Source organism: Panthera uncia, chromosome B1 (genome assembly GCF_023721935.1).
Source record: "Panthera uncia isolate 11264 chromosome B1, Puncia_PCG_1.0, whole genome shotgun sequence".
Classification (NCBI taxonomy): domain Eukaryota; kingdom Metazoa; phylum Chordata; class Mammalia; order Carnivora; family Felidae; genus Panthera; species Panthera uncia.
In genome coordinates, this window is record NC_064811.1 from 9,303,016 (window position 1) to 9,328,573 (window position 25,558).

The window sequence follows — 25,558 nt, forward strand, 5'->3', positions numbered from 1 at the left end:
GAACTCATGAACCGCGAGATCATGACCTGAGCTGAAGCTGGATGCTTAACCAACTGAGCCACCCAGGTGCCCCTGAACTGATCTAGTTTTGAGTTTCTCTAATTATTTTTAATCTTGAAACTCTCTTCATAAAAAAACCTAACATAAAACACTGGTAAGTATAATCTATGTTTTATTTGATATACAAATCTGAAAATACAAAACGTTTTGAAGATATAAAATATTTGATGACTTTCTTAGAGTACTACTACTTCCAGTTACAATAGAATACTTGGGACAAGATTTTTCTCCTACCATAAACCACTAGAAAATTGGACAAAATACATTCAGCAGACACTGAACATCAGGCCAGATTACCCCTGAGAGATAAGATACAAATAAAGTGAGTTTACAGTCACTTTGACTTTCTGGACCATACAAAGGAAAGGGAGAACTGAAGTAAGCACCATCAGCTCACTGCCGAGGGAAAACTGGGAACACAGTTCAAATCAGCAGAAGCACCTGGGACTCTGCAACAGACTACCGAAAAGGACAATTCTACAAGGAGAAAAAGTCCAGAAATCTTTAGGAGAGTCTCTTTGAGCCTGTTCTGGACTAAGGTACACGTGTATAGGGCAAAATTCCATAAGGCTGGGCAAAGAAGAACCAGAAAGATTGCCAGAATGCACAGATCTAGATGTAGGAGATATTCAACTTCCAACCAACTACAGAGGATGGAACTCACTGAATACCCAGGGCACTAAGTAGAGAACACAACAGGGTAGCACCTTAGGAATGGAACTAAGTTAGCCCTAGAGTACAGGGACTCTAACAAAGCTTAAAAACTCAAGCTACAAAAAATTTAAGTGCCTACCAAAGCACAAGAGAAGGTAATAAAATACAGCATTCAAAATTGTCCAAGCCCAATAAGTATTTATATGAAGAAACAAGAAAATCTGAGCAATACTAAGATAAAAGCCGGTCAGAGAAACAGATTCAGAAATGATAAAAATCATGGGGTTAATTAATAAGCACTAATGAAAAATTCACTAGAGAAGTTGAAGTCATAAAATAGCAGATTCAACAGAATAGCAGATTCCAGCAGGCAGGAAAAACGAGTAACCTAAAGACAGGTCCATTGAGGCTATTCATAATCAAACTGGAATACAGAAAAACAAAAACTAAAACAAAACAAAAAAAAGAGATGATTGTCTCAACAGATACAGAAAAAGCATTTCATAAAATCCAACACTCTTTCACGATAAAAACACAACAGGGATATCTGCTCTCATCATTTCTGTTCAATGGAAATTCTAGCTGGGGCAATTAGACAAGAAAAGGAATTAAAAGGCATCCACGTTGGAAAGAAAAAAAGTAAAACTATCTCCACTTAGAGATGACATGATCTTATGTGTTGAAAATCTTAAAGAATCCACACACACATAAAACTATTAGAAATAATAAACTAGCACAGCAAGACTGTAGAATATAATATTCAGAAATCATCGCATTTCTATACACTGGCAATAAACAACCCAAAAATGAAATTAAGAAAACATTTCTACTTATAATAGTATGATAGCATTAAAAAGGATAAGATACTTAGGAATAAATTTAACAAAAGAAGTATAAATTTTACTCTCTGAAAACTATAAAACATTGTTAAAAGAAATTAAAGAAAAACTAAATAAATGAAAAAACTTCCAATTTCATGGACTGGAAGACTTACTATGGTTGAAATGGCATTACTCCCCAAACTGACCTACAGATTCAACACAATATGTACCTAATTTCCAGCTGACTTCTTTGTAGCAAATGACAAGTAAATCCTAAAATTCATATGGAAATGCGAGGAACTCAGAATAGTCAAAACAATCTTGAAAAAGAAAAAAAAAAATAGGAGGAATCACACTTCCTAATCTCAAACAAAGCTACAGTAGTAATTCAATGTGGTACTGGCACAAGGACAGACATACGGATCAATGAAATATAAATAAGAGTCCAGAAATAAACTCATACATCTTCAGTCAATTGACCATAACAAGTGCCAAGACCATTCAATGGGGAAAGAGTATTTCCAACAAACTATGCTGGTACATACACATATGCAAAAAAGAATAGACCTGGACTCCTATTCACAGAATACAAAAAAACTTATTCAAAATGGATGAAACACCTAACCTACAGAGTTAAAACTATAAAACTCTTAAAAGAAAGCATAGATATAAATCTTCATGACCCTGGATAGGGCAACAATTGCTTAGATAACACCTAAAGTGTAAGCAACCAAAGGGGGGGGGGGGGGGGGGGGGGGAAGATAAAACAGATTTCATCCAAGTTTAAAACTTCTGTGTATCAAATGGCATTAACAAGAAAATAAAAGGTAATCTGCAGAATCAAAGAAGATATTTACAAATCATGTATCTGATAAGGGTATAATATCATATAAAGGACACTAACAACTCAATAATAAAAAGTCGACCGCAGCAACTTCTTGCTAGACATGTCCCCAGAGGCAAGGAAAAATAAAAGCAAAAGTGAACTATCAGGACCCCATCAAGATAAAAAACTTCTGCACAGCAAAGGAAACAACCGGCAAAACTAAAAGGCAAACGGATGGAATGGGAGAAGATATTTGCAAATGAAACATCAGATAAAGGGATAGCATCCAAAATCTATAAAGAACTTAAACACAATACGCAAAAAACAACCCAGTAAAGAAATAGGCAGAAGGCATGAATAGACACTTTTCCAAAGAAGACATCCAGATGGCTAACAGACACATAAAAAGATGCTCAACATCACTCATCATCAGGGAAATACAAATCAAAACCACGATGAGATACCACCTCACACCTGCCAGAATGGCTAACATTAACAATTCAGGAAACAACAGATGTTGGCGAGAATGCAGAGATAGGGGAACCCTTTTGCACTATTGGTGGGAATGCAAACTGGTAGAGCCATTCTCGAAAACAGTATGGAGATTCCTCAAAAGATTAAAACCAGGGCCACCCTATGGCCCAACAACTGCACTACTACGTATTTATCCAAAGGATACAAAAATGCTGATTCAAAGGGGAACATGCAACCCCAATGTTTACAGCAGCACTACCAACAATAGCCAAATTATGGAAGGAGCCCAAACATCCATTGACTGATGAATAAAGAAGGTGATATAATATAATATTTGTGTGTATGTAAATATTTATGTATTTATGTGTATATATGTATGTGAATATATATTATAATATGTGTATGTATGTGTGTGAATATATATTTATGTGTATATATGTATGTGAATATATTATATATAATTATAATATATAACATGTACACACAAATACATAAATATACATACACATAAATATACACACATAAATACATAAATATATACATACAAATTTATATATACGCGTAAATACATAAATATATACATAACACATAAATAACTAAATAACTAACTAAATAAATAAATAAATGGAATACTACTTGGTGATCAAAAAGAATGAAATCTTGCCATATGCAGCAATGTGGATGGAACTAGAGTGCATTATGCTAAGTGAAATAAGTCAGAGAAAAACAAATATATGGTTTCACCCATATGTGGAATTTAAGAAACAAAACAGATGAACATAGGGGAAGGGAAGGAAAAATTAGATAAAACAGAAAGGGAGGCAAACCATAAGAGACTCTTAAATATAGAGAACAAACCGGGGGTTGCTGAAGGGGATATGGGTGGGGGGATGGGCTAAATGGGGGATGGGCATTAAGGAGGGCACTTGTTGAGTTGAGCACCTGGTGTTATATGGAAGTGATGACTCATTGGGTTCTATTCCTGAAGCCAAGACTACACTGTATGTTAACTCACTTAAATTTAAAGAAATAATTTTTTTAAAGTTAACCCAATTTAAAAAATGGGCAAATGATCTGAATATGTATCTCTCCAAAGAAGATCTGCAAATAGACATTAAGTACATTGAAAGATACCTAACATCATTAATCGTTAGGGAAATGCAAATCAAAACCACAATGAAATATTTCAGAAAACACACTAGGATGGCTATTAAAAAATGAGAACAACAAGTGCTGGTAATGATGTAGAGAAACTGCAGCCCTCATACATGGCTGGTAGAAGTGTAAAATGGGGCGGCTGCTGTAAAAAGTAGCTTGGCAATTCCTCAAACACTTCCTCAAATATGACCCAACAATTCCATTCCTAAGGATCTTCCCAAGAGAAATGAAAAACAGGTCTACACAAAAACTTGTGCACAAATGTTCATAACAGCATTATTTATGATAGCCAAAACTTAGAAACAAGCCAGTGTCCATCACCTGATAAATGAATACACAAAATGTGGTAAAGTGTCTCCACATAAAGCAATATTCTTCAACCATAAAAAGAAATGAAGTGGGGCGCCTGGGTGGCGCAGTCGGTTAAGCGTCCGACTTCAGCCAGGTCACGATCTCGCGGTCCGTGAGTTTGAGCCCCGCGTCAGGCTCTGGGCTGATGGCTCGGAGCCTGGAGCCTGTTTCCGATTCTGTGTCTCCCTCTCTCTCTGACCCTCCCCCGTTCATGCTCTGTCTCTCTCTGTCCCAAAAATAAATAAAAAACGTTAAAAAAAAAAAAAAAAAAATGAAGTAGTGATACCCATTATAACAGAGTACCATGAAAACATCATCATTAAGTGAAAAACCCAGAAACAAAGGCCACGTATTTCATGATTCATTTATAAGAAATACCCAGAATAAGCAAACCCACAGAGATGGAAAGTTGATTAGTACTTGCCAGGGGCTAGGAATGGAAGGGGGAAGAAGGGAAAAGGGCAATGAGTACTAATGGGCAAAGAGTTTCTTTTTGGGGGTAACAGAAATGTTCTGAAATTCGATAGTGACAATGGTTGCATAACCTAGTAGATATTCTAAAAACTATATGCTTTAAAATGGCAAATCTTATGGTATATGAATTATATCTCAAAACAAACAAAAAAAAAAGATCCTAAAACTACAGCATCTTAAAACAATAAAAGGGAAAAAAACTATAAAAGCATAAGATACTATATGGTCTCTTGGACTGATAAGAGGTGTTTTGATTCCTATTTTAACAATCTGAACTAATACATGGACGACAAAACTTTAAATCGTGCATCCAAGACTCCCAGAGCCTCTTTTAATCCTCAAATTTTTTTCCAATACAATATGCGATGAATAATGCCATCAAACACAATTATGTATGCACAATTCCCAAAGCACTTACTGAATCTCCACTCATTTCTCTCTCTTTAGAAAGCCAATCAGAATACAAGGTAATACTTTATATAGACATATAGTACATTATATAGTTATCATATATTACATACATAGATCTGCCTCATTATTACTAAATTATTTGTAATACAGAGCACAACTGATTACATCAAGTGTGCCATGACTGCCTTTATTGCACCAGAAAATTTTTTCTGTGATGATTTACTTGAAAAAACAACTACTGTTCCTTCAACAAATATCGTTGGGAAAACTGGACAGCTACGTGCAAAAGAATGAAACTGGACCACTTTCTTACACCACACACACACACACACACCCTCAAAATGGATTAAGGACCTAAATGTGAGACCTGAAACCATAAAATTCCTAGAAGACACCACAGGCAGGTATTTCTCTGACATCGGCCATAATAACATCTTTGCAGATACGTCTCCTGAGGCAAGGGAAACAAAAGCAAATAAACTATTGGGACTACATCAAAATAAAAAGCTAACTAAAACCAAAAGATGACGTACCGAATGGGAGAGGATATTTACAAATGACATATCCGATAGAGGATTAGCATTCAAAATATACAAAGAACTTAAACAACTCAGGGTGCCCAGGTGTCTCACTTGCTTAAGCATCTGACTCGATTTCAGCTCAGGTCATGACCTTATGGTTCATGGGATTGAGCCCTACATTGGGCTCTACGCTAGCAGCAGGGAGGCTGCTTGGGATTCTCTCTCCCTCTTTGTCCCTCCACCACTCACTGTCTCTTTCTCAAAATAAATAAACTTAAAAAAAAAAAAAAAAAAAAGAACTTTTACAACTCAACAGCCAAAACCCAAATAATCCAATTAAACAATGCGCAGAGGACATGAACAGACATTCCTCCAAAGAAGATATCCAGATGACTAACAGATATATGAAAAGATGCTCAACATCACTTGTGATCAGGGAAATGCAAATCAAAACCACATGAGATATCACACATAGCTAAAATATAAAACACAGGAAACAATTGTTGGTGAGGATGTGGAGAAAAAGGAACCCCTGTGCACTGCTGGTGGGAATGCAAACTGGTGTAGCCACTGTGAAAGACAGTATGGAGGTTCCTTGAAAAATTAAAAATAGAACTACCCTATGATCCAATAGTCATACTACTGGGTATTTATCCAAAGAATATAAAAACACTAATTTGAAGAGATATATGTACCTCTATGCTTACTGCAGCATTATTTATAATAACCAAATTACGGAAGCAGCCTAAATGCCCACTGATAGATGAATATGGATAAAGAACATGTGGGGTGTGTGTGTGTGTGTGCGCGCGCGTGTGTATACACACACATATATAAATAATTCAGCCATTAAGAAGAATGAAACCTTCCCATTTGCAACAACATGGGTGGATCTATACAGATGGCTTAATGAAATAAGCCAAAGAAAGAAAATTCCGTGATTTTACTCATATGTGGAACTTAAGAAACAAAACAAACAAACAAACAAACAAGAGACAAGCCAAAAAAATAGACTCCTCACTATAGAGAACAAACAGAGGGTTACTAGAGGAGAGGTAGATGGGGGAGGGGGTGGTGAAATAGGTAAAGGGGATTAAGCGTACACATACCCTGATGGGCACTGAGTAATATATGGGCACTAATGGATGAACTGCTATACTGTGCCCCTGACAGTTATACAACACTACACATTACACTGGAAGAGAGGAGAGGAGTGGGGAGAGGAGGGATCAACATCAGAATCTTTGATCATATAGAAACTGATAGATTATAATACGAAGTACTTCTTAAAAACACAGTTACTTTTAGTAAGTACCCAGTAGCTTCTTGTATAGTTCATTTGTACCTCATCATCTACCAAAAATTATTTAAAATTTATAGTTCCATATTACACATTTATTAAATTTGAGAAAAATCCATAGAAAAGCATTAGTTCAAAAAGAGGTAAAAAACCAAGCTTCTGTAATTAAAACTACATACTCATTAAAAAAAAAAAAGTACATTTGAATGTTAAATATGTTTCTAAAAGTCATATGTAATACTGTATTTCTGTAAATCAATTCACTATCACCCTTCCTTTGGCTTCCATTATATTTTTAGAAGTACTGGAACAGAAAAAAAGAGGGAGGGCACCATTTACTTTTAGAAGTATTCTTCCTTAATTTGCAAAGTATGTGCATTTGATTCTCCTAGTACCAAACAAAAAAGTTATTTAAATAATCTGATTCATCACCACAATAAACCACATTTTTATATACTAAATATTAAAAGGTAATTTGTAAATTTAATTCCCACTAATTTTCATGTTTCTAAAAGAGCTCTAATTTTGGTTTTCTCATTAGTAAGTAAAATAACAAAATTAAAAAAGTTCTAGATTCTTCTAGTTTCAACTTCTAGAATTCTTTGAGATTTACTTCCAACATATTAAACATAATGGTTCTGTTTGGGGCTTAACTGTGTCACCCCCATCCCCACGAATTCATATGTTCAAGTTCTAATTCTCTTGTTCCTCAGAATGTGACTCTGTTCGGAGATAGAGCCTGTAAAGTAAGAAGGTAAAATCAAGGTCCTACGGATGGACCCTAATCCACTCTGACTGGTGTCCTCACAGGAGACTAAGATACAGACGTGCACAGAGGCAAGAACGTGTGAAGACGAAGGGAGATGACTGCCAGCCAGCTGCAAGCCAAGGAGACAGGTCTCAAAAGGAAACCTTGATTCTGGACTTGTAGTCTCCAGAACTGTGAAGAAGTAAATTTCTGTTGCTTAAACCACCCAGTCCGATGTACTTCATTATGGCAACCCTGCCAAATTAACCCAGGCTCTAATATTTTTCAGTTATTTAGATTTTCTTCGCATGGAAACAAAAACAAAATAAAGAAATAGAACTCCTATTTCAAGAAACTAAAATGAGTTCTTTGGAGATATAAGTGTGTAAAAGGGCTCTGGACATCCTTCCCAAGAAGCTGAATTATTTTGGGTGCAGCAGGGCTTTAGAAATAGTAAATTCCACATCCCTAAAGCAAAAGTTAACTTTCTACCAGCTTTTTGTGTTATGGTATATGTATACATATGTTTCTTTAGTGTTTTTTTTATTTAATTGCAAAAGAGCCAACGTTAAGTTCCATATGGATAGATATCCTTGAATTGGCTCAAAACAGCTGTAACAAAATGGAAAGGAGTGAAGGTCTTCAAGAGGCAAACAGCTGAGTTCAACTCTCAGCTCCACCTCCTACTAGCTATCTAACAACAACCAATCTACCGTCTCTGAGATTGCTTCCTCAGTCATAAACGGATATCACTTCGCATGAATGCCTGGCACATAACAAATGTTCTATAAAAGGGAACACCATACCATCACTATATTTAAACAACTCAGCATTAGTCCAAAAGGAACAGTAAGCTACCCACCTAAGCACTGTGTGTGTGTGTGTGTGTGGCAGCAAAATGCCAAAAGCTATAATGTAATTTTTACTATGATTTTAATAATAAAGCCCAAATAAAATCAAATTGACACATAGCTTATACTGCTTTGAAAAATAGTAAATACCTGGCATAGACTCTATTAAATGAATCAAATAATTAAGGATTCAAGATTCTGTCAAATTCTCCCTAAATACACTTTATCTTAAAATGTTAACATTTTGCCTGAATTTCAGTCCTTCCATTTATATATCCAAACCCCACTACTTTTGCAAAGACTCAGTGTGAGTTACACATTCCTCTTAATCCTTAGGTGGCAATTTTTCCCTCCCACTGATACGACAGTACCAAATTATATGTTGTCTTTCCTTTGTACTTTTTATGTTAATCTCACTTCCACAACAAGACCTGAAATTTCCTGAAAGTAGGATCCATGATATATTTGCCTAGAAAGCAGCCATGTGCTCACAGAAAGAACTTACTACTTTATGGACTGTTATAATGAAGTTTGCTGCTGCCTTTCTATGTTGCTTAACTTAAAGGTATTTCAAATTAGGGAGAAAGCAAAACATATGTAGAAGCACACACAGACTTGAAAGCATCCTAAAGAATCACCTAACTTAGCCTAATTACCTAATTACTTCTTTAAAAGTAATTATTAGATCAAATACAGACCACATAACATTTTTTTCATTTTTTATTTTTTTCCATTGTCAGCAATAGATCTCTTTTACAGTCTACAGCAGTTAATCTCTACCCTTCCCTGAATGATAACGAGAATATATTTTCACAGTAGCAACTGGTGACATTTCAATAAATCAATGTGCTGCAGTGATACCTAAATAAAAGCTTATTTCACTATAATGATGCTTCCAGGCTTCCCTTAAGTCAGGTGGTTACTTGCAGTTAATGATCTGTGACATACCACACAAGTAGTCCTAAAAAGACTTATTATCCACTGCGTGTGCAACAATATTTGCTTTATGGATGGCTAAATGAATGAAGACATTCAATGTAACTGTAAAAGTAAAATCAAAAGAAAACGTACAAGTAACATGTTTTCTTTAAGTAAAAGGGCTGTGACCGTTTTCCATTAATACTTAACCTTTTGCTGGAGCAGTGCAACCACATATAATGCTCAAATCCATAAAGCCCAAGAGCTGTTCTGGGTTAATGCTAATTAACTGCCCCCAATCAAAAGAGCAGTAACTTTCCAAAAATGTGAGATCATCAGCCTCTATTGTTGACATCAAAGTCATATCACAAAGCTTAATGAACAATAAAAGAGACAAATATGCTTTATATATAAGAATCTTTTAATCGAATTTCTATAAACCTGTACAATCCAAACATGTCAAGAAAAGAATTATTATGCTGCACACAAATTTGCTAATCTCAAACAATACTCCATCCTTCATGGCTGCCAGACTTTGCAAGCATTCACATGTTTACCATTTATAATTTTATTTCATTCACTAGACTCGGCTTTTGTCCACCATATGTCCACTGTGGATTAACTATTCCCTTAGGTACAATTAAGGCCTTTCCATTTGTTGTAAGAAGAGCTAAGTATGAAGGACACGGCCAGAAATAACATTTATACCTCCACCAAAAACAGAAGCACATTGAAACTCAAATGATGGTTTATGCAGCATCTTTTTTTTTATTAGACATATGTCTACATAGCAAAATAAACTTGAGATAAAATTCATGGCAACTATACATCAGCTTTCACCATTAAGATTAGATATCAAAATCCTATCACCTCCACTGAGTTTAAATAATTTTTCAGAAAAATGTATTTCTAAAATATAAGCTAAATGAAGACTGGCTTCCAAATATTAATAATAACTGAAATTTTAATCACTATGTATTTCAGAGACATTTCACATGATTTTTAATGGTCTTGACTTTTAAATCCTTAAAGTAAAAAATTATATATACCTAGCAATACTTCCTCCCATTATCCATAATTAGAAGACAGAATTTGAGGACACAGTAGGAGACACAATAATGACAACTAACACAAAGCACCTGTTACATACAGGCATTGGTTCTGGGAGCTTTATATAAATAAGTCTTGCAACAACCTCCCTGTAAATTATTCCCACTTTACAGATGAGAAAATCGAGCTACAAAGAAGTGAGTACATTACCATGGTCAACAATTAATAAGTGAGCCCATATCTGAACTTAAGTGGTCTTACTTAGAAGTCTGTGCCCTTAACCACTGTATGGACAATATTAACGTGCCAGAACGCACTATAAAGTAAATATCTATAAGGGAAAATACAATTTCTCATCTTTTTTAAACTAAAATTTTGTGTGAAAATTAAGAGATTAATTAAAGTTAGGAGTTTGGTTTTCAAAAGAACTACATGTGTAACGTAGCAGGTGTCTTGCCTGGTCTGATGTGATAGTGACTCATAAGCATGAAATGAGTCTGTCATTATTAAACTCCTCTTCTGATTCAAAAACCTGGGCTCAGCATTACACAAAAGCTGGAAGAACAGTATTATTTTCACTTTATCATCTCAAAAAGTCCATAGTTCCGTTTTTCACTATTCATTCAGTGGAGAATGAATACTTTTCAAGTCATTCATAACAAGTATCTACTGAGCACTTCGGGTGTTCAGGGACTAAGCTAGATAGATACTAGAGAGACAGCCGTGAACAAAGCAGTCTCTGCCTTCATGGAGCTTCAATTACAGAACACCTGGATAACTGCAAAGGGGGTGGGGGGAGGAAACGTGTATTCGGAAAAAAGGTGACTTTTTCAGAAAAATCTCAGAGTTTAAAAAGCAAGAAATAGCTAATAATTATTAAAATCAAGCAAGAAACTACCTAGCATTCTGTCCTACTCCTATTCTATTTGTTCATGTCTCTCAACCCTCTAAGATGAGTTTAAGATTTGGGAAAGTCCTCACAAACCCCTCATGTTCTACTTTTTCACTAAATCAGAATCAGTGCAATAGACTGAAGATTAAGGAGTGGAGCTGACTCATTCAAAATTGTATCCAAAAATAGAATCAGGGCTAAAACAACAAAAGAAGACGTAAGACGTGCTTAATCATCAAGTGTTTGCACACATACCTCCATGTCTGTCTCTCTCCTCCCATAAACACAAAACATGCTGTAATCTCTCCCATCCTTCAAAAACAACACCAAAGAGTTCTGACCCACATTCCCTCCAGCTGCTGCCCCATGTGTCAATTCCCTTGTAGACTGGCATTACATATACACGTTGCTTCTATTCGTCATCTACAACTCATTGTCTTCCTTTCTCTCCCCAACTCACTATACTCAGCTCTCACCCCCACCACTCCGATGAATCTATTTGCCAAGGTGATCACCAATCCCCTCAGCGTGCTTAATCTAATAACCATTCTTAGAGCTCACCTGTTGATCACTCCCTTCTTAGAACACCTTCACATGTGGCTTCCAGGAAACTTCACTCTCAGACTTTCCTCGTGTCTCCACTAGCCACATGCCAATTCCTTTGCTGATCTCTCTTTATTTCCCCAAGCTTTAAAACATGGCTGTAACCCAAGGATTAATCTCTGTAATTCTTCCCTTTTTATACTCACTCCTATGTAAAGTTCATCCAGTCTCAAGGATTTAAATATCATCAATATGCTGTTGACTCCCAGACTTTTATCTCTAGACCTTCTCTTGCCTCTGAACTCCGGACTCATATATCCAACTACCTATTAAGTAGCTCCACAGAGATGCTTAATAGAAGTACCTCACACTTAACACGTCCAAAAGGAAACTTGAGATCCTCACCCAAATCCGTTCTTCCTGCACTCAATTTCTGACGTCAGTAACCTGAACTTCAGCATTCCAAACGCCTAGGCCAAAACTCTTGGCATTATCTTGCCTCCTCTCTCCTCTACTCCACAGCCAACCTATGAGAAAATCCATCACCTGTCCCTTCAAAATATATCCAGAAACCAACTCATTTTCTCCACCACTTGCACTGCTGTAACCCTAGTCTATGCCACCATTACTTCTCACCTGAAATATGTCCAGTCTCCTATCTGTTTACTTTGTTTCCATTCTTACCCACTGTAGTAAATTCTCAAAACAAGAACTGCAGTGATCCTTTCAAGTTAAATCACTTCACTCTGCTGAAATCCCTCAGTGGGTTTCCATCTCACACACAGTAAAAGTTGAAGCCCTGACAATGGCCTACAAAGCTGTTCCTGATTTGTCTTCTTCCTAGATCCTTCCCTCTTTATATCTAGTTTCATGTCCTACACTATTCTTTCGCTGACTATTCCCTACTAATTGCTACCTACACACACACACACACACACACACACACACACACACACACACTCCCTCTTCATAGCTCCTAGGGAGAAAAAACAAAATCAAGAACAAAATACTACCTCAGGGCTCTGTTCCTACTCTTCCTCCTACTTGGAAAAATCTTTTTTTTTTTTGAGAGAGAGAGAGAGAGAGAGAGAGAACGTAAGCAGGGGAGGAGCAGAGAAAGAGGGAGGCACAGAATCTGAAGCAGGCTCCAGGCTCCAAGTTTTCAGCACAGAGCCTGACGCGGGGCTCGAACTCAAGAGCCATGAGATCATTACCTGAGCCAAAGTCGGACACCCAACCGAATGAGCCACCCAGGAGCCGTGGAAACTCTTCATCCAAATATCTACATGGCACTCTCTGTCTCTTCCTTTATCTCTTTGTTCAAATGTCATCTTCTCAAACTTTCCTTGCTACCATATTTAAAATCTTAACACCCTCTTCCAAGTCTTCCTTTTTCTCCCTTTCCTGCTTTGTCTATGCAAAACTTACCATCATTTAACATATTATATATTTTCTGATTTACTTATTTACTACCTTCTTCTACTGGAACCAGGCTAGATGAGGGCAAAAAAGTTTGTCTCTTCATTTCTGTATCCCTAACACCTAGACAGGTATGGGCTCAATCACTAACTTTTAAATGAAATGAATGAAAGAAGACATAAGAAAGCAAAAAAAAAAAAAAAAAAAGGAAATACATGCTGAATTGCTCTATTTATACTGCAAAACTACACATTCATGTGAAATTTGAGAAAATGTCATAGAATATAAAAAATAATTAAATCTAACTTCAAGAACAATTTTAAATTAAGAAGAAATGCTATTTTTAGAGCCCCCAAACACTCCAAAGTTGACCATAGTTCCAGGGTGTGCTTGGCAAGTAGTAAGAAGTCAATAAATCTTAGCTAGATTTATTATTGTTATTATTAGGTATGGGCACTTATCCATGTATAAAGAAAACAGATTCTTAATAATCTAACAAGTGAATAAAATGACCTAAGAAACCATCTCTGCAAAGATAAGAAGACAGTGTTTACAATACACATAAAGTTAAAATTAAACTCTCTTAAAATTATATGGCAGGGGGGCACCTGGGTGGCTCAGTCGGTTAAGTGTCCAACTTCAGCTCAGGTCATGTTCTCGCGGTCCATGAGTTCGAGCCCCGCACTGGGCTCTGTGCTGACAGGTCAGAGCCTGCAGTCTGCTTCAGATTCTGTGTCTCCCTCTCTCTCTGACCCTCCCCCGTTCATGCTCTGTCTCTCTCTGTCTCAAAAATAAATAAACGTTAAAAAAAATTTAAAAAAAAAAATTTATATGGCAGGGATGCCCGGGTGTCTCAGTCGGTTAAGCATCCTACTCTTGATTTCGGATCAGGTCATGATCTCATGGTTCATGAGTTCAAGCCCCACATTGGGCTCTGCACTAACAGTGGGAGGACCTGCTTGGGATTCTCTCTCTCTCCCTCTCTCTCTTTCTCTGTGCCTCTCTTCTGCTCGCTTGTATGTGAGTGTTCTCTCTCTCAAAATAAATAAACATTAAACAAATTATAAAAAAATATATATGGCAGTAAATATGTTCTATTAAGCAGACTTATTACTGGACATGTTTGGGTCATTGTATTTTAGGAATGGAAGGTGCTTATGATTACTGAGTATAATCCTTCATTTTATACATGAGGATGATCCTAAGTGATTAGGTAAACTGCCCAAGGTGACATAACCAGATAAAATGACAGCCCTAGCACAGAAGCTAAAGTTTTCTGATCCTCCCTATAAATGTTCCTTTAATCTATATTGGATTTGTTCCTCAATCACTGCAAATAAATTTAAATTACTAAAGGGACTTAAATTACATTAATGAAAATTTTAAATCTTTTCACAAAATCTGTTTTTATACCAATAAAAGTTTAATTTATACATTTTACAATGCTATATATTTTTAACTTTTAATAGATTAAAATTAAGTTTAATATTTTATAATTTCTTCTAATTTTTAAAATCAGAGATTCATCATAAAAGAAATAAAAAGTAAAGTGGATGATCCTTTCTTTAGCATTTAATAAACTCTATCATGACAAGAAGATGGACAGAAATCATATAAACCTATTGTTATAACATACACAATGCTTACATAATTGCCCCAAACAAAGCAAAACCACAGAAATCTTAATACTTCTCAGGCTGAGGAAATTACAATACTGTCAAATGGTTTGAAGTAGACTATCTACAAAAAAGTTACTCTGAAATGACATAGTAACATCACTGCAACAATTGTCAGGTGAAAATGATTTTTGATTAGTATTATGAAAAAGCACTCATCTGACATTCTGTTCCCCAATAATTACCAGTCCTAACACCAGTCTGAATGCAAGCTTATGCATTTGAGGAAACAACTCCACCAATTAAACTGGAAATACTATCAAAATGTTCTGAAAGTTCAGCAGAAGTGTCAAGTATCATGTAAAAGAATAGTTTTAAGAGCATGTATTAGGGGCGCCTGGGTGGCTCAGTTGGTTAAGCATCCAACTCTTGATTTCGGCTTAGGTCATCATCTCAGTTTGTTAGATCAAGCCCTGTGTCAGGCGCCGGGCTGTCAACACAGGGATTCCCTCTCTCTGCCCCTTCCCTGCTCACTCTCAGTACACAAAATACTGATGCTTTCACTATCAGAATCAGATGCTATCAGCACCTACTAGCAAATAACCATAGCTCTAGTTAAACAAATTTACATATAAAGAGAGGGGGGGGGAAGAAGAAGCAATAGAAACAAAAATATAAAGTCCATCTGAAAAAGACACTTGGATCTGATACTTTGGGATTACTATTCCCAGAACAAAAAAGAACCAAAGTATTAAAACAAATGGGCAAAGAGGTGGAATGTTTTAATTCACAATGTATAAACAGAATGAATTTTTCAAATCTTCAAGAGTTTTGATTCATGCTTTATAAATTACAAATTCTCTTAAGCAAACTGATAATAATGACTCACTCGTTCACTTTGTTATAATACTGTAGATGGTAAATTTTACAGAAGTTGATACAAACTCTTCAACTTAGGAACCAGAGTAAATGTCACCTACCTCACAGTTTCCTATTTCTACTCTCCAGATAAAATAAGGATTTTTGAAGTCTCAAAAAGTCACAGTATAGGCAAGCACTTTCATGTAAATCCCCATGAAACTTTTCAAGCCGGATGCATAACCATTTCTTCACGCTCCTCTATCACTAAAAATAATCTTTAAAAAAATTGTCATAATTTTATTGAGGGTATCAGTTAAATTTTCCAACCTGAAATGTACTTGTTTTACTAATACATTTCCATTGAGTTCAGGGAACACAACTACAGAGTACATTAAAATGTGACCTTTGAACCTCGCAGTGTAACACATCACTTCCTGGGCAGAGATAGTACTCCAAGAACAATCAATCACTGTTAAGAAGAATATACACTCAACATTGTTAATTAGTGTTGATGCACTCTTCTCGATGCCCTCATCTGTCATGAAGATTGTTTAAAAATCTGAGTTATTAGTCTTTATTTGGGAAAGGATCTGGTTAATATCTTTAAGAGCAGAAATCATTCATCTATCCACTCTATCTTGGAGCATGATAATTCCTACCCCCAATACAAGTTACTGATAACCACCACCCCTCCACTGACTAAGAAACTATAAATCAGGAAGAGGGCAGCTTCTATGCAACCCCTGTTAATTTCTGTTTACAATCTATCCAACGGAGAATGTTAGCTAGTCAGGGGAGAAACTAGCTGATGGATCAGATAGTAGGAAAACATAACAGCTTAAAGATAGAAAATAACAAAATGACAAATTAAAATGCCATGTGCTTATAACAACATGGATTGAATTTAAAATTAATTCAAAAAAATGAATATTCCTGAATGTTCATTTAATTTCAATGTGAACCTTCCCTGAAACACTGAAAGAAACATGAAAACTGTTACTTCAATGCAGATGGTTTTTGAAATTAAACAAAAAAATTAAAAATAAATAAAAAGTAAAAAGCGTAGGTTTTCTATCATTACATAAAGGTCACTTTAGGAAAAAGCAAAATTCTTAATTCTTTAAGAGGTACTTAAATAATTAGGTACTTATTTAACCTAAAATCATGATATAAAATCTATGACATTTTATCTTGAACATAATCCAGCATAATATAACTTCAAAATATTTCCTAAGAAACTCTCTGACATTATTCACCCAAGTGGAATTCAGTAGGCCAGCCGGGCCTGAAGGCCATCTAATAGATTCCCTGTATCTACGTATGTATTTTTCCTCATTAAGAAAACCATTTTCCCTTAATAACACATCCCACGCCATAAACACTTCTAATTCCAACAGAGGCTTCATGAAAAGGCTTTTATTCACTCATTCAGTATTCATTCATTCAGGCACTATTCTAAGCGATGAGGTCCCTATGCTTCATTAAGCTTAGATTTTAGCAGGGAAAGTCAGACAGGAAACAAACAAGAAACATCAGATGGCACTGAGGTGACACAGAGAAGTGAAACAGAATGTCCTGAGACAAAGGGACTACACAGCTCGTTTACACTGAGTGGTCAAGAAAAGCAACTCTGAGGAGATGACATCTAAGATGTGATCCAAATGATAAAATGGAGCCAATCAACTAAAGAGCAGAAGAGAAAAGTACTTCGAGCAGAAGAAACCCTATGATACAAATTAACTTGGAATGTTAAAGCAGAGGAAAAAATACAAGTGTGTCTTAGCACAGAGTGGGCAAGGGAACACACAGACGAAGTCTAAGAGGCAGGTAGGAGCCGGATCACCTAGTGTCTGGTAAACCTGGATGAAGAGTTTAGGTTTCATTTTAGGTGTGATGAGAAAGCACTAGAAGAGGCATACCATGATTTGCCATTAGAGAAATGGATAGTACGAGAGCAAAGCTAGAAGCAGGAGGGACAGTTAGCAAGCTACTGCAGTATTCGTGCGAGAGGCGATGGTGCGGTGTTAGGCCATGGCCAGGTGCACCTGTAATAAGCCCATAAAGAGGACATGAATGGAAAACCCCCAGGTTCTGCAGTGTAGGCTCTGGTCAAGTGGGAGACCAAGACTTTCAAAACCAGGAAACCAGGTATCAGACCTGGTAAACATGGCTCTGTGAATTGCAGAAATTGCCTTTAGATGGTAACATCATTGTTTCCAGGTGCCTATCAGTCATCTCCCCCACATCGGGCTACAGACACGATCAAAGTTCAACAGAACTTCTGTAAAATACACAGAATAAACAGTTGACTTACCCTCTTTCCCATTTTGGAAAAGACCTAGCAGGAATTTATATTTACCTTGCTAGGAAAAAGTAGGGCCTTCCATGAAGATTTGGACATAATTGTATTTATTAATCCCAACAACCAAACAGAGCAAAAGAAAGGCAGTCAAGTTTTTAGAAAACTTGAAGTCAGCTAAAAGAAAAAAAAAGAAAAAAAAAAAAAAAAACCCCAAAAAACTAAGAGTAAGGTTAACAGGCCCTTTCACTACTTAAAAGCACTCTAGCTCAAACTTTGTGCAAATTAACAATGACTAACTGAATACACATAAATGGCACTCAAGAGTGTTTGCTGAACTGAATCGCCCTACCCATCTTATGGTACAAGAAGTATCAATCTAAAAAAAAAAAAAGGAGGGGGGGCGCCTGGGTGGCTCAATCGGTTAAGCGTCAGACTCTTAATTTTGGCTCAGGTCATGATCTCACGGTTCGTGAGTTCAAGTTCCACGTCGGGCTCTGCACTTTCAGTGCAGAGTGCTGGGGATTCTCTCTCTGCCCCCACCCCGTGTGCCTCTCTTTCTTAAAATACATAAACTTAAAAAAAAAAATTTTTTTTAAGAAATAAATGAGGCATAAGATAGTGACAAAGGAATTCTCTAGGAACCATTTCCTCCAGGCCACTTTTGTAAGATGTCTGTTTCAGCTGTACTAATTTGTAATTTGTGATCACTCAAATTGAAGCTATAGTCAGTGTTTTTTAAAGGCTATTGTGATTGGGGCGCCTGGGTGGCTCAGTCGGTTAAGCGTCCGGCTTCGGCTCAGGTCATGATCTCACGGTTCATGGGTTCGAGCCCCGCGTCAGGCTCTGTGCTGACAGCTCAGAGCCTGGAGCCTGTTTCAGATTCTGTGTCTCCTTCTCTCTGTGACCCTCCCCCGTTCATGCTCTGTCTCTCTCTGTCTCAAAAATAAATAAACATTAAAAAAAAAAACTTTAAAAAAAATAAAGGCTATTGTGATTAATAATAATAATGATGATAATAGTTACTGAGCATTTACAGTATACAGACCTCATGCTAAGCACTTTCCATGTAAATCTCACTTAATCTTTAACCTTATCAGACAGAAACTACTATCTTTACCTGCAGATGAGGAAACTGAGGTATAAAGATATAAAGTAACCTATCTGATGTCACACTGCTGTTAAGTGAAAAAACCTGGCCTTGTAAAAGCAGTCTCTAAATTCAAAGTCCTATGATCTTAACCATGACTCAATACTTCATTTGAAGTCTTCTATACTACAAAAAAAATCACTAACTAGTGTCTTACAGCCTTTCAGAATATGGAAAAAATAAACTTGTTTTAAGTATTATACACTGAAATAATTTAGTCATTACTAATTCTATTTCATTAAAGCAAATCTCTTCCTCTACTGGCTACTTCATTAACCTACTCTAGGTACTCTTTATATTTAAACATAATAAAACACAATTTTTAGTAAAAATAAACCTATAATTCATCCTTACCTAAGAGTATCCTCAATCTTCAGTCCAAATTTCTGTTTACTATATTTTCATAAAAACACAAACAATTTTAGGGGCACCTGGGTGGCTCAGTCGGTTAATCGTCCGACTTCAGCTCAGGTCATGATCTCAGGGTTCATGAGTTTGAGCCTCACATCAAGCCCTGCACTGACAGCTCAGAGCCTGGAGCCTGCTTCAGATTCTGTGTTTCTCTCTGTCTGTCTCTCTCTCTCTCTCAAAAATAAACGTAGAAAGAAAGAAAGAAAGAAAGAAAGAAAGAAAGAAAGAAAGAAAGAAAGAAAGGATGGGTCTCCTAAAATGAAAAGCTGCACTCAGAAATAGAAGGTAAGGTCACCAAAACTTATGATTTCTAAAGGGGAATTTCAATGAATTGAAAAGCATCAGATTCACTCAATTAGAATTATTTACAGAACAGAAAAGTAAAATTCACCTAAAACTTAAAAAAAAACTGTACCCAAGGCATCCATTTCATGATCTGTAATACTATTTTTCTAGACACTATTATAAAATGTGTATTTTTAACTCTTCAGAGAAATGATATCCACACCTGTTTTGTAATGGTTTTAAAGTAAGGCTTGGATTTATTAAATGTTCATCTAAGTGTGCAAAACCACATAATGAAGAAATCTTGGTTTAGTCCTTCAGGAAGTACTATTTCCTAAATAATTACAGACCAAAAAAATGCACTATACTTTTAAAGACCTTTGGAGAAGATAATTCTCTTGGTAGTATACTTGGGTATTGGTTTAACAACGCTTGTAGTCAGGAAACTCTTCCTGACCTAAATCCTCCATGGTATAATTTAAATTCATTTTCTCTTTTTGTGACCTCAAACAGTTGTAGAAGATTAGGTCATATTATAATATTTTATATATTTAAAAACCCTTATTAAGGTCTCCTTTTCCAGGTAACTGCACTGCAGGGCTATGAACCAACAGTCCTGTACAAAATTCAGCCTTATAATTTTATATGCCGTATATAATAGCCCAGCTGACAGATCTCAAAAATTATCCACCCTTTTCACCACACACGACTCCTCCCCCAATACACTCTTTCTCAAAAAACAAAACAACACAAGCAATTATCTGTACTTTAGAACTAATCTCAAAATTTAGAGAGACGTTTGCGAGAAACAGGAGCAAGGAACCACACACCCAAAACTCCACCCGACGCTGCTCTCTTCCCTACGACGGACGATCATTTAATGAAATCTCTCTCTCAAAATCTCTGGGGCAGAGCTGAAGCTGCAGTGCAATATCATAAAATCTGCAGCTGTGTTGCTGTTCTTAATAGTCCGTGCTGCTTCCTTAGACCACAGGAAGCCAAAACACACACTGTCAGAACAGAACTTACCTTAACGGGAATCGGCCAAAGCAGCAGGGCAGTGAGATCAAGCATCAGAACTGTCACTGAAAAGATCGTATACATCCATGCAAACTTTCTCTTCAAGCAATTTACTTACTCCAGGAAAGCTGTATCTTTTATGTTTCTACACATCAAAATTTGTTTAGGAACAAAGACTAAAGGATAGGCAGATAAACAACGATACAGAAAGAAGCATTAATGACTTACTTTTATTGCCCACCAAGGCAACCAGCGGCTGAGTCTCTGACTCCTCACTCACTTTCTTCACCACAGAATACCAATCTTCTAAATTCTCAAAGCTTTGATAATTTGTAATATCATATACCAACAGGATTCCCTGTCACAAAAGAGTTACAGAACTTTTTGTAAGATACCTGGCATAGACGTGGTGAGCTACCACAAATACGAAAAAATCCTATCATGGGTGAAAAGGCTGCAAAGGTCTACAATCCTGCCTGTTACTTTCATGAGGTCAAACATGTAAACCTTCCAGTAAATAACCATCTGCTGCTGCTCTTTCTAAATATTTTCAAAAATGAGATTCCATGACATCCCTTGATAGTCAATTTTAGTGTTTAACACAATTTTCTTTAAATGAAGTAAGTCGATTTCCTCTTTTGGTCCTCTGTGCATTTGGAAAACAACACTGGGGTATCCTCCTTGTAATAACCCTTCATGTACTTGAAGACAGTTAAGTGACTCCTTTACCATCTCCTTTCCAGAATAAACAAACTCAATTCCTTAAACTTGCCTCAAAGGACCTATTTTCTATCCCTTTAATCATAGTTGTTGGGTTCTTCCCAGGACACACTACATACAGTTTTTTGACATCCTCTTTAAAATGAGCAATGTAAAACTGGACATGATACTGTAATAAGAGCCTGAACAAAGCCAAATATAACAGAGGGATTGCTTCCTGCCTCTTATATATCATATTCCTTTTAATATATCCCATTATTTTGTGTGGGAAGGAGAAGTATGTACACACACAAAAATAACAGTGCCACATTCTTGATTCTCATCCAGTTCGTGGTCAAACACTTAATACAAAGCTCTGCATATAGTCTAAGTCTGGACCCTAATAGCATTTACGTCTCCTCCTTCTTAGGATATAATCACAAACTTTTACTACATTTTTGTACCTACTATCCATCTAGACATATATTTAGATCTTTTCATTAGTCCTTACAATAATCATCTAATGCTGCTAACTCTTATTCTCATTTTACTAATAAGGAGAGGCTACAATAACAAAGGTCACCCATACTTAGGTCACATACCACTACCACTAGGGTAGGTGAGGAAGCCAGATCTGAATCAAGGGCTGTGTGAATATAAAGTCTACTCATGCATTCTATAAGCATTTGTCTGCCAACTATATGCCAAGCATTGTGCTGGGTCCTAAGGATATAAATTCCAAACCTCAGGAAACTCAGTCTTGCAGCCAGGCACATAAACAGACAAGTATAGAACACAAAAGTAACGACCAGTGATATGCTGGTAAATATTAATAAACTGGCTAGCGCCGTGGTGGGGGTCGGGAAGGGTAGAGTGTTATTTGTCTCATTTGCCTATTTATGTGGTACAAATACTCCCCTGTGGCCATTTTCAAGCTATCAATGTCACTTCACTCAACAAAGCTGGGTAGGACATAGCCATATTGCATCTGAACCATATAGGTACATTAGACATCAATAATTTCAAGAACCTACTTAAGAAAATATATGGTAAAATGATTAGTAAGTGATGAATTTTGAGCATATATCTTCGTTTTTAATATAATTGATGAGTTTATGTATTTTTAATCATGAATGTATTTAACGACTGGCTCACAAAAATTCCCGAAAATTTAACAACTGCCTTTCTCAAGCCAGAGAATAGCATACTACTATTATAACCTTCTAGGACCATGTTCTTTTATTAAATTACACTGGCCCCTAAGTCACTTAGCTCCTCTGGGTCTCAGGTTGTTTGCCTCTAAAATTAGATCACTGAAAGTAAATGGTCTCTAACATCCCTTCCAGTTTAAATATTCTATAATTTTCATGCAAAATCACTTGTCTGATTCATTTTGGTAGCTTAGACACTTCTTTCTGTCTTCCTAAATGCTTTGAAATAATGCCCAGCAATAGAATTATTTGAAATAATCAGCACAAGCCCACTTTTCTTATTAAGAATAATGCCCCAGAACTGGCCTCTGAAGAAAACTAATCTTCAGTACTCATTTTGGCAGCACGTATAGAGAAGAAGAGAGGAAGAAAGGAAGCTAATCTTCAAACGACTGACTCCACCTTCAGTTGACTCGAATGATATCACATATTGTGTTGAAGGAGCTCTGCCCTGAAAGTCAGATCGCCGCTGGACTGCAGTCCTGGCCTGGCCCTACCATCCACTGATCTTGAGCAACGCTTCTGTAATCTACCTTGATGATAGCTGCCATGTCTAAGCGATTATGGGAAGTAACAAAAAGATTTATTTAAAAACTAACATACTACACAAATACTGGGAATTTTTATTATTCTGAGTGAGTAAGAATCACATTTTCTTTTTTTTTTTTTAATTTTTTTTTTCAACGTTTTTTATTGTTGGGACAGAGAGAGACAGAGCATGAACGGGGGAGGGGCAGAGAGAGAGGGAGACACAGAATCGGAAACAGGCTCCGAGCCATCAGCCCAGAGCCTGATGCGGGGCTCGAACTCACGGACCGCGAGATCGTGACCTGGCTGAAGTCGGACGCCTAACCGACTGCGCCACCCAGGCACCCCAAGAATCACATTTTCAAGGCAACTCTGTGATAGTTTTTGTAACTCATAGATTGAGCTGCTGACCCACGATGAGTCTTAAACCTTAAGATGTTTGGAACCCTTCTAAATCAGTATGTGAAAATCTTCATCTCAACATGGGCCAGTACGTGCATATGATGCAAATAAAACATGGCCACAACCCTTAATGATCAGTACTAGACCAGAGCTTAGAATAAAAACTAAACACTAAGCTTAGAATAGGTATCTATTATATACCAGAAGTCAGTGAACTATGGTCCCCAAGTCAAACTCAGTTCAAAGCCCATATTTGTGAATAAGCTTTTATTGAGATATAGTCATACTTACCTGGTTAAGTATTATCAAGGGCTGCTTCTGTACTACCACTGGAGAGTTGAGTGGCTGCAACAGAGCCAGTACGGCCTGTGACACCTAAAATATTTCCTGTCTGGCTCTCTAAGGAAAAGCTGGCCAATTCCAGAGCTAAACCAGTGTGTGTCAGTATTTTTCAGAGATCAGTAAGTATGAATCTTCCAGAAGTCATGAGAAAGGCAAAAGGTTATATGCCTTTCATTAATCTAGCTATCCACAAACCAAACATCATATACCCCATTCTCAATACCACTTAATGTAAAAACTATGATTCCATCTTTGCTCCTAATATGGCAATTTTTCATCAGTTCTAACCTATACCAATGTGGTCAAAATCCAAAAAGGGAAATGGGAAAACCAAAAAGACATCAAAACACAAAAAAGTTCTAGAACTTTCAGCTTCAGTTCTGACACGTAAAGACCCAAGAAGTCATCATGTCTGTCTTTACAGTAAGAAAAAATCTAAACAAACAAAATCAATGACTCTTCTGGACAAAACAGAGAGCTGAGTTTGCAGGGTAAATCACCACCCTGAAATCTGGGGAGACAGGTGAATCCAAAGAGTCACAGCCCAAATATGCTAACCTGGCACAGAAGCCACCATAGCCAGGAAACGGTGGGAACATTTAAACGGTAATTTTGATAAACTGGTGGAGGCTGCCTGTGTTCCACTGTGAGAATGAACAACTACCAGGCAACACAGTCTGTGGGGGTACCCCCACACTTTCATGGATTTTACCTCCAGAAACCCTACCACATCCTCTCGGTAGAATCAAGAAAGATCCCCACATGGCTCTGACATGGGGAGGGAGACATTACCACTGTAAATATGCCCAGAGTATTAGCCATAAAAAAGGCACACTGCCCAGGAATAAAGCTTAATGAGTGTCTTATATCACATGGGCGTAGAACAAGTTCCCATCTCTAGCTCCTTCTAGCCATCCTGTGTCACCTAAGTGGGAAGAGCTAATAAATACCTGTGAAGGTCACAGCCCAGGGACACAGGCCCACCATAAGGCTATGACTGAGTCATAAGAGCACAGAATGAGAGAATTCCCTCCCCCTCCCTACACTTCACCACGACACCAACTGGGCTCCGGCATAATAGTAGTATACTACACTTGAAAGAGCTGCTAAACACAAACTTCAACTGAGGAAGAGTGCTTTGAGATGTCTAAAAGGACAGGGAGAAAAAAAACAAGGACACTAGAGGAATTTGACGTCTCTGGAACCTAGAGCCTCAGCAAACATTAAACGCAGACCAACTCCTGGCCAATTAACATAAAGCTC

The 25,558-nt window shown here is 36.9% G+C and overlaps 1 protein-coding gene across 8 annotated transcripts in view; it reads right to left on the reverse strand.

The window, feature by feature from the left end:
• RAB28 (RAB28, member RAS oncogene family) overlaps positions 1-25,558 on the reverse strand; it is a 124,992-nt gene that overhangs the window by 70,399 nt on the left and 29,035 nt on the right. For all 8 annotated transcript variants that reach the window (XM_049630318.1, XM_049630319.1, XM_049630317.1 and 5 more), the window contains exon 4: positions 21,342-21,471. In XM_049630318.1, coding sequence (XP_049486275.1) covers positions 21,342-21,471 — 130 coding nt within the window. The remainder of the gene's footprint in view (positions 1-21,341; positions 21,472-25,558) is intronic.